The following is a 14,808-nucleotide window of genomic DNA, read 5'->3' on the forward strand; positions in this document are numbered from 1 at the left end:
TCCAAATTCAGAAGAGTGCCACTTGTATTGAAGTGCGTGACATTTTCATTTTCCACACATTATAATCAGAGGTGATACCGAAGAAATATTTTATAATTTTTTCTTTTTCTCTGTGAACTTTACTCATACTTACATAACATAAATATTACACTAAGTTAACAGCCTTCAGTGCATCAAATTCATTCTATTTTTTGCGGCAAATTTAATAATGTGCTTGCCAGTGAGGCAAAGCGTAGGACATGTTCTCAATGCTGTGCAGTCTTCTAGCTTTGACTGGATGTATCAGCCCCACCATTAACGGGGAGGAGGTATAATAATAATCTTTATTGTCACAAGTAGGCTTACATTAACACTGCAATGACGTTACTGCGAAAAGCCCCTCGTCACCACATTCCGGCGCCTGTTCGGGTACACAGAGGGAGAGTGCAGAATGTCCAATTCACCTAACAGCACACCTTTCGGGACTTGTGGGAGGAAACCGGAGCACCCGGAGGAAACCCACGCAGACACGGGGAGAACGTGCAGACTCTGCACTGACAGTGACCCAAGCCGGGAATCAAACCTGGGACCCTGGAGTTGTGAAGCAACAGTACTTCTCACTGTGCTATCGTGCCGCCCAGTGCGCAGTGGTATTGTCACTGGACTAGTAATCCATAAATCCAGTGTACAGCTCTGGGCATCCAGGTTCGAACCTCACCGCAGCAGATGATGAAATTTGATTTTGATTGTTGTCAAAATCCATCTGGTTCACGGATGTTGTTGGGTGTAATGTGGGGAGTCTGCCATCCTTACCCGGCCAGGCCTACATGTGACTCCAGACCCACAACAATGCGGTTGACTCTTAAATGCCCTCTGAAATGGACTCGTTCAAGGGGCAATTAGGTATGCCCACGTCCCCTAAACGAATAAAGAAAAGGTGAGAGGAGGAACTCAATCGGCTGAAGAATCGGCAAAGTGGGAGACGCAGAGGCCTTGCCAATCTTAATGGCGGGGTGGCGTTGAAATAAGTAGCCACAGCCAGGCAGACCTTCAGTACGGGGAAAGGATGAGGTGGGGAGAGGAAATCCGATTTGTGCGGCCACCTTGGCTCCCAGAATCTTGGAAATTAAATTTCTCTTGGCGGGTAATCAGCCATTTAGTGAATCTTTGGAAAGCCCCAGAGCGGGGCTGTGGATGCCCAGTACTTGAGTATATTTAGGCTAGAGGGAAAACATTTTTTGAGAACTAAGGGAAATAAGCAACCTGGGGAAAGTGCAGGAGGATAGCGTTAAGTTAAAAGTTCAGCCATGATCTTATTGGATGCCAGAACAGATGTGAAGGGCTGAATGGCCTCCTCCAGCTCCTACTCCTTATGAATTTATTGATTTATTTTTCTTGGATCAATAGTTTCAGCCAGTGTTATCAAAGCCTGTGCCTGACCTACTCAAAGGAGCAGTTAGTATGGGGACTGAGGCATCCCATTAATTCAACAGCCATCACTCTCCCCCTGGTTTGTTCCAATGGGGGAAGGTGGGGGTTAAAATTGAACCCATTATTTCTCCCATTTTACGGAATGCAAAGTAAAGTGATTTTTTTTCTCTCTCTATTTCTTCCGTAACCATCTTAGGTGTTTGGTGCAATTAGTAGCGCAAACGATGCAGGCGGTGAGGTGGACACGCAGATACAGAGGCAGGTGGACAATGAGTTACAATCCTCCGCACCACCTGAACTTCGAGAAAGGCAGAGGAGCTTGTGAGTATCCTTTATACATCAACAGTTTGCGTATAGCAGAATGCCCCAACATGCTTCAGTGTCGCGATTGTCAAACGAGGTAAGGACTTAAGAAAATTAGATAAAAACAAGAATGAACTAGATTCCAAAAATTATTGCACGCAGAAAGGTCTGTTGTGTATATAAAACTATACAATCAGTAAATGATGGAAGCTTCTTTAATGCAATGGGAGATCCACCTCACATTGATGGTTCTTGACACATGGGACAAGAAAGCCAACCTCATTTTATGGCATAAAATCAATATAATAGAGACCCATTTTGGAGACCATGTCTTGCAACCCAAGGATGTGTACACGACGTCTAACCTAATGCTGGCCATTCAGATGCTTGGGATGGCCAGCTGAAATGTCTCTTAAACACCTGGAATTGTTAATGAAGGGGCGAATACCTGTTTTAGTTCCTGTCTGGCAAATTGTGTAGCCCTAAGCAGCTTTTGGACCTGCTCCATTCAGGGTTACCTGTAGTGGTAGCATCCGGGAACATGGTTGACACCAAGAAGGTAGGTTCAACGTCAAACCGCGAGGAGCAAGCGTTCTTCTTCTGCTGCACAGTATTTCTGAGAGTTTCCAATTGTGACATGCCTTCCCCTATTGGCAGCCCTCCCAGCACTGACCCGAGGACAAGAGAGCTTTTTCCCTCCCTAATCCTGGTCTTGGTCTTCTGTTGCAACACTAGACATCCCCTTTGGTAAAAGATCTGCAGTAACTAGTCTTGTTCTGAAATTGTTGCTGGGCTTCAATCAGATTTAACCCATTTACATTCATATCGGCGCACTGCAGTTCTGGTGACGATATAAGAATTCTGCTGAATTTTCGAGCAGCCGTCTCGGTACGTGTTTCTCAAGACCTGGCCAGTGGCTGGTCCCTGATCCCATGGTGCATTTCTCACTGGGAGCCTTCTTCAGGGTAGACTCTTTCCTCTTCCATTCTCTCACCAGTTTTTTCACAAACACCAAATTCCCCCACTGCCGCACAGTTATTTGAGGTGTTAGCAAATATTTTGACTGAGAAATTGTAACCAGATTCTCGCAGGAGTACCGATTCCTGTTCATCGGTGGCCCTGTGTGGCCTCCTGTTTATGGGTACGCTTTGCATGTTTTTGGCAACATGGCCCATATTGCCTGCTTGATCCCATGCGCCGAGTTGTAAGGCGAGTACACCGTTAAACATGTATCTCTGAACTGAAATATTCTGGCCGACTTGTAACGCAAGTATAGTCCAAAACATGTATTTATAAGCTGAATAATGGGGAACTAACTGAGATGCCAAGCATAGGCCGAGTATATTGGCACTGGAATAATTGGGTTGCCCGATACACTGGATCACCATCTATGCCACAACTTATGGTAAATGCAGTTGTGGGGAAGCTAGGTTACTAAAGTCAAAAATGCGGAGGGTGGGGGAGGAATGGAGGGATGTTTTGATGGGTTGAGGGGAAATATGCTGGGAGGAGGCTCATGTGGAGCATGGAGCTGATGGGCTGAATGGCCTGTTTCTGTGCTATACATTCTGTACGTTCAATTTTCATTCACTTAACAAATAATCCTTTGCAAGTATTTGCCAATATGGCACGGTAGTTATATATTTTTTCAATACCCACAAATCATTGGTAAATGTCTTCATGGTGGCTTGTTTATCATTAAAAAGAGAAAAGAAAATGGAGTGAACTAGTCTCGAAGCAGAAAGTGCATGGCAGGCAGCTGTGTCTGTATGCAGTCAACCCACCATGTAAATAACATTAGTTTGCCACACATAATACTTGTTAAATGTGGGTGTTTGTTCAATGGTGGGTTTCGTGTCTCTTTAAAAAAAAATTCTCAGTGCCTCAGCTTCCCTGTCACATTCTCTTCAAAGTTTGATCCATGTTCTGCAATGACTTCCTTCAGCTGCCGATAAACCCAACACACCATTTGTGACTGCAGTTTCCTCACTTGCGCTCATATTGGAATGGAGGTCATACTGGGAAGTCAATTCGAGACTGTGAAGGAGTGCCGAGTGTGAGTGCCTGGCACTGGAATCCTCTGAGTGCAAGCGATGGGATTAGCAGCTGCTTCCCAGAGTTAGTAACAGCCTGCTCTTTGCAGCCAGCTTGCCTTTCGCTCCTTCACCAGGCTCTTCAACTTCTGTAAAAAAATGCAGCACAAATGTGTTGATTTGCACTTTAATGGTGCTTGCCTATAACATTGGAAATGGCAACCCATCCATTTGACACAGAGCTGGATTCGAGTAGGCACTTTTCAAGCTGTGCCTTGTTGGGAGGGATTCATCACAACTAGATGTACAAAAAGTCAGGACCACTGAGTGCTGGTAGAACTGATTTGTTTTTTACAGTGCAAAATAGACGTTAGAGACTTCTTGAAAAATATCCGTTCTTTTTGCTTCTCTTCCACACACACTGATAACTCCTCCACCTTGCCAATGTGACAATTAACATTTCCCAAAATAAAGTGATGTGCATCATTTTTAAGTAACAATTAAATATATTCACTTGAAATGTGATTTCTTTCTCCCCACCCATGAATTGTATTTTTCCTTCAATTCCGGCCCCTTGCACAACCTTGAATATAATCGCGCCTCTGTAGACGACCATGCCTTCAGTTGCTTACTTTGGGGCCTGAGAGTTTTGTCCGTCATCACACATTGGGGCAGCCCCATCACACACAGACCTCAGTCCCCTGACACCTTTGACTCTCGCACATGCCCACCGACCGAATTGCGAGTGCGCCCGACGTCTCATGACAGAATTTCACACACTTCTGAACCAAGTGCGTGCCGATGCTAGCAATGTAAAATTCTGGCTTGGAATTCCCTCCCTAAGTCGCTCTGCATCTCTTCCTCGTCTCACTTCTTTTAAGACTGCTCTTCCAACCTATCTCTTTGACCACGGAATGTTGATACAATGTGATGCAAATCCAATGTTTTTGCTACATTAATTTGGATCCGTGTTTAAAATCGCTATGAACTGAGTCAGGGGCAAATGTGGGGGACCGGGACAACTATTTTGCGAATTGACCATATCCTCCATTAACTTGGCGGTGCTGGACTATCAACCAAACAATCTATTGAATGATCCTAATATTCCAGTTAAAAAAAAATTCAAATCTAAAATTTTGCTGATTTGGATCTTTTGAGTTTTGGCGGCATTAGGTTCAGCTGCTGACTTTTGTGAGCTTTTAAAGATTTGCAGTGCAGCATAGAGAGAATGTGGCACTGTCCAATGTGCTGTCTTTTGGATGAGACATTGAACAGAGGCCCTGGGCTGGATTCTCTCTGGCTACGCCGGGCCGGAGAATCGCCTGTCCGGGTGCGAATCGCGCGGTGCCACCCCGAAGCCGATTCTGAGCGGAGAATCAGTGCCATTGGTGCGCCGCGGTCGGCATGGTGCCTTCGGGGGCCGCTCTATCTGGCCCCCCCCCACCGGCGATTCTCCACCCGGGATGGGCCGAGTGGCCGCAAAAAAATCTGAGTCCCATCGGGGCTGTCCATGTGTGGTCTTACCCGGCGGGACCTCGGCGTGCATCCTTTCGGCGGCGGCCTGGTGGGGGGGAGAGGGGGTCTGACCCCGGGGGGGGGGGGGCCTCCGCTGTGGCCTGGCCCGCGATCGGGGCCTACCGATCGGCCGGCCGGCCTCTCGGGCTGGGAGCCTCTTTTGCTCCGCGCCAGTCCCTGTAGCCCTACGCCATGTTGCGTCGGGGCTAACGCGGAGAAGGGAGCCACTGCACATGCACGCAATCGTGCCGGTCCCACTGCGCATGCACGCATTGGCGCCGGTCGCAGTGTGCATGCGCAGAGCCGCGGCGCCCATTTGGCGCCGGTATCGGCAGCTGGAGCGGCGTGGGTCGCTGCTCCTGAGGGCATGTTGACGCCGTCGTGAAATGCGATGGCGTTTACAACGGCGTCAACACTTAGCCTCAGGATCAGAGAATCTCGGCCCCTGTCTGCCCTCTCTCTCAGGTGGATATGAAAGATCCAATGGCACTGTTTTGAAGAAGAGCAAGGGAGTTATCCCTGCTGCCCTGGCCAATAATTATCCTTCAATCACAAAAACATGTCATCTGATCATTATCACATTGCCGGTTTGCTACATTACAACAGCAGCTATCGTTCAAACGTACCTACTTGACTATAAAGTGCTTTGGGGCACCCTTAGATTGTGACAGGCACTCTATAAATTCCTTTCTTAGCGGCAGCACGGCGACACAGTGGTTAGCACTGCTGCCTCATGGCGCCGAGGTCCCAGGTTCGATCCCGGCTCTGGGTCACTGCCCGTGTGGAGTTTGCACATTCTCCCCGTGTCTGCGTGGGTTTCGCCCCCACAACCCAAAAGATGTTCAGGGTAGTTGGATTGGCCTCGCTAAATTGCCCCTTAATTGGAAAAAATGAATTGGGTACTCTAAATTTGTATTAAAAAAATAAGTTCCCTTCTTTGTTTATGGGGGTGTGGCGGGGGTGTGGAATTTGGCGTTTGTTGTATCAATGACTGGTAAGGCACAAGAGAGTTTATTGAATGTAGATGGGGCAAATTATTGGATTGAGTCAATGCTTTTGACCGGTAAGTATGGAAGGAGGTTTGGGTGGAGCTGTGTAAATTCAGGATGCTTGCTGAGGACTTTCAGAACATCTCCGTTTAGATTGGCTTGACTATAGGGCAAGAAGCCTGCTCCAGAGGGATGTGGGCTAGAGAGAAGGCCACAATGCTATGATATCAATTCTCCATCCCATGTTCTAATTAAACAAGGCAACCAGCTGTGAATATGTGATCTGTAGATTTAGCCAAATGTATTACTGTCATTTTCTTGGGGACCGTATGGTACTCGTTTAAGTCATTAAAGGTGTATGGGTTATATTACAGGCTTGCCCAACTTTTGTTGGTAAGTCAAATGTGTGCTTTGAAGCTTCCAATCGATAAAATGAGAAATCTAGGATAAGATACTGATAATACTTTGTTCAAGTACAAGAAAGTGAGCTAGTACAGTGGTGTGTGACTGAACTTTTATATTTTCAACACCTGTTGTAATTTGCATTTGTAAAAATTCAGAGCCTTGTCGACAAATCTAATGACGGGAGTTAAAATGACCCATGCAGCTGTGGAATTCAAATTAAGTTACTTCAGCAATTCTGCAGTAAAAAGCTAGTCTTAGTAATGGTGTCCATGAAACCAACGGGTTCAATCATGTACTTTTCAGAAGGAAATCTGCTGTCCTTACCCGGTCTGGCCTGTAAGTGACTCCCAACTTACAGCAACTAACTTCAAAAATGGCCATTAAGTTAAATCATAAATCACTACAGTAGATTGCAACTGTTCAAGAAGACCACCAACTTCCCAAGAGCAGTTAGGGATTGCCCTGCCTGTGCTGCCCGCATCCTGTGAATGGATAAGAAAAAGTTAATTGATGCCACATGATGCTAATCAACTTTAGTCAGCAAAATACAAAACAGCTCACGCATGCACTAAAGAAATAGGCGTCTCTATCTGAAAGAGATTAGATTATACCATGCACTCTATCATGGTTATAACCAAACAAATCAGGAAGTTAAATTATTTACATATAATTTAACATTGCAATACTGTGATTTGCCAACAAATGGCTTTTAATAGCTTAGTGCAGCTTAATTCAATTAAGATTAGTGGCTTTATCCTTTTTGGGGTAATAAATTTATTAGATTCCAATACTAAAAGAACACTCAAAGCATATTAATGGTTAATGAAGTACAATCGATAGGGTGGGTCATTTGTAATGAAGAGGGGCACTGTGCAACATAACTAGAAGTATATTCAGAATCTGTTAACTCCACACATAACATGGTAAACAGCACAAAGAAATAAATGCCACAGATGTTTTATTATTGAAGATAATTTTTTAAAAACCTGTGTGTGCACATCTTATACATTTAGCAGCAGTGAGGAGTATTTCAAAGACGTAATTTAACATAAGTGTGTCTGCTCAGACAGAATAATACCTTTATTACAAATTATTCCCCTGATTTAAATCGAGATAGGGGAAAGAGAAAGTGATTGGAGGCGGTGTTCTTTAACGCTGGGATTGCTCCTACACATATAGCAGAGGAGGTTAAGGAGAAATATGATAGTATATGCATATCCCCGAATCCCTTTATTCTTTAGAAAGGTATCTATCTTTTTCTTAAAAATGTTTAAAGAAGGAGCCTCAACTGCTTCACTGGGCAAGGAATTCCAGAGATTCACAACCCTTTGGGTGAAGAAGTTCCTCCTAAACTCGGTCCTAAATCTACTTCCCCTTATTTTGAGGCTATGCCCCCTAGTTCTGCTTTCCCCGACCAGTGGAAACAACCTGCCCGCATCTATCCTATCTATTCCCTTCATAATTTTATATGTTTCAATAAGATCCCCCCGCATCCTTCTAAACTCCTATGAGTACAGTCCCAGTCTACTCAACCTCTCGTCATAATCTAATCCCCTCAACTCTGGGATCAACCTAGTGAATCTCCTCTGCACTCCCTCCAGTGCCAATATGTCCTTTCTCAGGTAAGGAGACCAAAACTGAACACAATACTCCAGATATGGCCTCACCAATACCTTATACAATTGCAGCATAACCTCCCTAGTCTTGAACTCCATCCCTCTAGCAATGAAAGACAAAACTCGATTAGCCTTCTTAATCACCTGTTGCACCTGCACACCAACTTTTTGCGACTCGTGCACCAGCATCTCCATGTCGCACGTACCTGGTTGCGAGGCTGGGTGTCTATCAAATTGTGCCGGGTTTGTGGAGAATCCCACACAATATATGAGCAATTGGAGACCAATGATTTGTCGTAAATATTCGAAACTTGGGAGGAAAAAGGTGACTATGGACCAATGGTTCCCAAAGCTCCAAATCGCCGGGAGATTCCCTCATATCCTGCCTGGGTCTGTTATAGACTAATTGATATAAATCAATCGCTCTGACTCGTAAACAGCCTCCAGCAACAATGTCCGCCCTGTGGCAGCATCATCACCTGTCTCCACCAACACTACCACCTCAGCCCCCTCACCGAGACCTGCCTAACTGGCCCTAGCATCCCCAGACCGCACTGGCCTGCTTGTGCAGGTGGGTGTCCATCAGAATGTGCCGTTCCTCCAGCTGCAGTCCCAGCAGCGGCCACCACTCCTAGTGGCACTGCTGAGGCAGCTTAGCTACCAGCCCTCTGATTGGCCAGCAGCTCTTCAAGGTGAATTGGATCCGGTCGACCACTAAAGTGGTGTCACATCCCTGTTTACCGACCCATGGCGAGACCCCTGCATTAAATTTGGCACACATCCTTGGAGGGAGGTCTCCAGTTTGAAATGTGAATTATATGTTCACACATGTAAGTGTGTCATGCAGTGACATTTTTGCGAGTGCAGGGGAGTGGGGGCCCTCTTACTGCTGTAGGGGTTTCCCCTCTGTTCCCAAGGCCCTGCTGCCTTGGCCGACGTAAAAATGTATTTTATGCTCAGCCTTCCGGGGGCACGTTGAAATGGAGGCAACCACACAATTCTCCGTGCCCACCACCCTCTGTGGCACGGCCAAAGTTCCAGAGCTACCAGTCCCTCTGACTGGACCAGCAGGGTGGAAAGGCGAGCCTGACATTCTTGACTGTTCACCTCCCCTACCTGCCCTTAATTCCCGCCCTTAATTCCACCCGCAGGCCACCCGCCAATGCTGGAACCTCCACCACTTGGGCTGCTTTGACCGACGGACAACTCTTAGTCTAAAGAAGTTAAAACCAACCCTGGAAAAATACAACAAGCTGCTAGGCCACAACAACAACAATTTGCATGTATACAGCATGGAGCTGGCCCATGGCCACCCTCTTCCTCTTTTCCTCACGTGCCCACTATAGAAGACCAGATGCACATATGGATGTTTGCCAAGGATGGGAATTCCTCATGCTAAGAAATCCCATATCCTCGATCTCATGGAGGCCTAGTTGGACCTTCATGGGCCAGTAGATGTAGAGGATGGTTTTCAGCCCCACAATGACAGACCAGGCTGAGGGCTGTGGCCAGGGTCTGAACCACCAAAAGGCAGCCGAGGTTTTGACAGGGTTACCCCAAGACATGCTGTTAGGCAATTTGGACATTCTGAATTCTCCCTCCGAGTACCCGAACAGTCGCCGGAATGTGGCAACTAGGGAATTTTCACAGTAACTTCATTGCAGTGTTAATGTAAGCCTACTTGTGACAATAAAAATATTATTATCTGCGAAACGTTGACAAATGATCCACGGGAACCCTAGAGAAAGGCATGGCCGTGTAGCCCAGAGCTTAGAAAGGAAGAAATCCTGTGGAAGTTAATAATGCAAGTCCATTGTTTTACATAACTTGTGGGAAAATATCAAATACTTTTGTATTTGTGGAAAGTGCCAGTGCCGTTCTTTGCATTTTACGGTCCATGAATTACGAACATCTTTTATTTTCTTCCAGATATAATGCCGGAAAGACCTTAATGCCTGATAACTACACGAAATAGGATTGAGCATCACTTCTGAATGTCTGGATTCGTCTTACAAAACATTCTGTTCACCTTTTGTGAATTTTTCCCTGAGTATCATATCAAACTGTGAATTATTTGATGTAAACATTCGTTCATGTTTATGCGAATCACTATGCGAGCAGACATCAAGTCCATTTCAACAGAAGTCAAAGCACTGGGGAATTCGGAACGCATAGTGGGTGATGTTAATCTGTTTGCAAACAACAAAAAAACACAAATTGTACCTTGGAGCTTTTCTTATGACGATTCGATTTGACACTTTATTTCAAATTCTGCTTTGGAAGATTTTTTTTCAAACTTTGGGCATCAGTTCAATTTGCGGTGCCCCTCCTTTGATGGGTTCCTGTTTCATTCAGCTGAATACATAAATGATACCTTTGTGAGACGGCGTATCATTGCAAATTAAATTACCTAAAATGAAATTGATTTCATGTTTAAGCAGTAAATATGAACATGAATATGACAAAAATGCCTGTAGGTATTTGGAGCATATGGTCAAAAGCAATAATTTATTTATTTTGGTGTGTACAATGGCAGGGGATTGAAGACAAGCTATTTGATGGCAATGGCTGGATGATTAAGCTGCGGGGCAGTGCTAGCCCTCCTCTCTCTGAGTCAGAAGGTTTTGGGTTCAAGCCCTACTCTGGAGACTGGAGTATATAATGCATTCTGACACCCCAGTGCAGTACTGAGGGAGCGCTGCACTGTCGGACGTGGAGTCTTTCGGATGGAACGTTCAACCGCTCAGATGGAAGTAAAGGATCCCATAGCACGATTCAGTATCATAGTATCATAGTACCAGAGAATTTACACTGCAGAAGGAGGCCATTCGGCCCATTGAGTCTAGAAAGAGCACTCCACTTAAGCCCACACCTCCACCCTATCCCAGTAACCCCACCTAATCTTTTTGGACACGAAGGGCGATTTAGCATGGCCAATCCACCTAACCTGCACCTCTTTGGACTGTGGGAGGAAACCGGAGCACCCGGAGGAAACCCACGCAGACACGGGGAGAACGTGCAGACTCCGCACGGACAGTGACCCAAGCCGGGAATCGAACCTGGGACCCTGGAGCTGTGAAGCAACAGTGCTAACCACTGTGCTACCGTGCCGCCCTCCGTGAAGAGTTGTCCTCTGCCTCCTGACTAACAGCTTCTCCCTTATCAGAATATCTGGTCATTATGTCATTGCTGTTGTGGGGGCTTCCCGTCGGCAAATTGCCTGTCGTATTTCTACTGGAGCGACTTCTAATTGGAAATGCTACATTGGCTGTAAAGCACTCTGGGATGGCCTGAGCTTGTAAAAAATGTGCTACAAGAATGCAAACCTGTTTATTCTTCCCACTTGCCAATATTCTTGCCAATATCAATTGGCAGTACAGGAGAGCACACTATGAACTTGGCACTCAACCGCCAACAGCGAGGTCTCAGACCAGTAAAAGTAACAGGAGAAACGCAAAGATAATTGTTGACGTGATTAACGTAACCATTTGACTGACTTCTTGGTGGATTCTGGCACAATAAATTTAAGAAAGTACGGGATCAAGGATAATTACAAGAAAAGTCTGCTCATGATTTATGATCATTAACATTTGCTCGTTCACTGGTGCAACAGAAGCATTCATAAAGGACTTATTTATTCATTTGGAATATTTCTCTGACTGCACCTTTGCATTTAAAATTTAGCAGACAAACAAGTAGGATTCTCCTAGAAAATAAATGGCATTTTAATGCTGCAATTATGGAGTCTCTTCAGCCTGAAGGTTGAATTACTAGAAAATTAGTCCTGTGTCATGAAGTTGGCTTACTTTACAAGCATCTTCCCAATAATGTATCTGGTAATTCACCACGTTTTTGCAATATTTAGGCAGAAGTCATTTATTGTTTTGAATAATTCGGAATTTATTCTTAGCTGTTGTGGCAATCATGATGTTTAGTTAAGTGAGGTCATTAGTTAAGTGATTATCTCGTGCACCTAGAGGTGCATTATCTGACACCGTGTGACTTCCCTTAAGGCCTGAGGCCTCCAAAGCTCCCGAGGGTGGTTTATTGCAAATTGACAGGCAAACATCTCCCATCATTTCCCGACCTTTGAAATCGACGCACGCAAATACACAGAGAGTGAAAGCAACATACTGCGGATGCTGGAGATCTGAATTAAAACAGGAAGAACGGGCAGAACCCGGCAGGTCTGGTAGCATCTGTGACGAGAGAAACAGAGTCGACATTTCGAGCCTCTACTTCGGAACTCCAGACCGCAGAGAGTGCTCGTTAACTTTTTTAATGACCGCTGAATATGCGACTCTGCTAATGGCGCGGATGTCCACAAAGAAAGCTTTGTCCCCGGAACCCCTGTTCAAGTCAGCAGACATGATACAATTAAGAAGAACTTGTAATTATGCAGGACCTCACTGTATTTCTCAGAGATCTCAAAATAAACCTCACCTAAAATGAATCGTTTTTGCAGCGCAGTAACACTTAACAAAGGACGCATTGCACGCACAGCAAGATCCTACAAATGGCAATGAAACAAAAAACTAGACATTGTCATAGAGTCATAGGGCAAGGAAGGGGCCCTTCAGCCCATCATGTCTTCGCCGGCCGTCAAGCACCTATCTCTTCAAACCCCATTTTCCAGCACTTGGTCTATAGCCTTGTATGCTCTGGCGTTTCAAGTGCTGATCTAAATGCTTCTTAAATGTTGTGAGGGTTCCAGCCTCCACCAGCCTTTCAGGCAGCGACTTCCTGATTCCCACTGCCCGCTGGGTGAAAAGGTTTTCCCTCAAATCCCCTGCCCCTGACCTTAAATCGATACTTCCTGGTTATTGACCCTTCTGCTAAGGGGTAAAGTTTCTTCCTATCTACCCTCACTATGTCCTTTAGAATTTTGTACACTTCAATCAGGTCCCCCCCTCAGCCTTCACTGCTTAAGGGAAGCAACCCCAGGCCAACATCCTGGTGAATGTGCTTCATGGCAAATGTGCTTTTGCCACGTTGGCTGAGTGTAAGGAAGGAATATCAAACCTTGCTGTGGGGATCATTACTGCCCAACTGAACCATAAAAATGTGAAATGAGGCTCTGGTTTAAATGATTCAATTCCACCTCAGTGTGCTCAAAGCCTGGGCTGGCGACTTTGAACAGTTGGTTCCACTTTGCTTTTTTGTTAGTTCAAGATTTCAGTAAACGTTTATATCTAGGATATATCTGAAGTTGTGTGAAAAAAAAAAGCATTTGGGGAATAATGCACAGTGCAGTCGATTAATGAAATCTTTATTGGTTTGTCCTTCATGAGATTGTTTTTTTATTTTAGAATCCTATTTCAGGAGGTAGTCACAATGTTTTAAATAGCAATGACCATGTGATGAACGGTTACTGTAACACTATACCCTTGTCATCATGTAAGGTGATGTCCCCTTTAAGACCGGGCTTGGAACCCTGGGGAACTCCGCCTCTGGCTCCGCCCATCTGGGAGCCGTATATAAGGGGCCGCCTTGTGGGCAGTGCAGCAGTTAGCCCATGTCTCGGCACTAGTCTGATTCTTAGTTTATTAAAGCCTTCTTTACTGTTTACACTCGAAGCGTCGTTATTGAGGGTACCACAGACCATGGAGTGGAATTTGCGGGGTTGGGGGGGTGGGGGCGGTTGGGGGTGGTGGAGATGGATTACCTGCTACAGGTCGGAACATTTCGCGGCACCGTGCCGACCAGAAACCTGACTGCTCCGCAGCGATATCGCGCTAGGAGGCAACCTTAATTGGTTAAGAATGGGACCACTTTCCCCAACGGGGAGGAAATCCTGCCCTGGCGAGCTGCTGGCCAATCAGATTGACTGGTGGCTCTGGAGCCTCAGCAGTGCCGGGATCAAGGTGTGGCCACTGCTGGGACTACACGCAGTCTGCAAAGATGAAGAGCAATGGATCCCCAACTCCATGTAGCTCGGGGATTTTGCTCTGGCCTGCCTGACAAGAGAGGAGTGGGTGGCCTGTGTTTTAAAAGTCAGGGAGGGGCAAGGATTAAAGTGTGATATCATCTGGGTGGGGGGTGGATTCAAGATTGCATCTGCAGGCCTTGGAGGTTCAACCAACAGGTAGAGCTTTATTGAGGCGATGTGAAAACGAGAGGCCAAGATGACTTCACACAATTGTTTCCTTCAAGTGCCCCTGTTCAGCTACAAAGCTGCTTCTGGGGAAACACTGAATATAGAAATTTCCTCCTCCCTTAAATCAAAGGTCATTGACACAATAAACATTATAACATAAACAATCAATTAGCAATATGCACTATGGGTGGGATTTTTGGCGGGGAGGCAGCCCGCCAGCGGGTTCTACCGGTCCCACCATTGTCAACGGGATTCCCCGTTGACTGCACCCCTCGTTGCTGGGAATCCCGTGCGCCAACGTGGGACCGGAATTTCCCGCCAGCGTGAACAGCCATAATTCCCACCCAATCAATCAACAAAGCAGTCAAAAAGTCAATGTTCCAGAGGTCGTCGTTCTATGCGTGGCTGTCGGTGGACTTCCGAAATCTGCTTTTCAGTCT

The 14,808-nt window shown here is 45.8% G+C and overlaps 1 protein-coding gene across 1 annotated transcript in view; it reads left to right on the forward strand.

Annotated features, from left to right (window-relative positions):
- The window catches only part of ofcc1 (orofacial cleft 1 candidate 1), a 210,887-nt gene extending 197,050 nt beyond the window's left edge, over positions 1–13,837 (forward strand). Inside the window, exons 12-13 of the mRNA XM_072468662.1 lie at positions 1,607–1,731; positions 10,201–13,837. Coding sequence (XP_072324763.1) covers positions 1,607–1,731; positions 10,201–10,246 — 171 coding nt within the window. The 3' untranslated portion in view covers positions 10,247–13,837. The remainder of the gene's footprint in view (positions 1–1,606; positions 1,732–10,200) is intronic.
- The last annotated feature ends 971 nt before the right edge of the window (positions 13,838–14,808 follow it).

Source organism: Scyliorhinus torazame, chromosome 11, assembly GCF_047496885.1.
Source record: "Scyliorhinus torazame isolate Kashiwa2021f chromosome 11, sScyTor2.1, whole genome shotgun sequence".
Classification (NCBI taxonomy): Eukaryota; Metazoa; Chordata; class Chondrichthyes; order Carcharhiniformes; family Scyliorhinidae; genus Scyliorhinus; species Scyliorhinus torazame.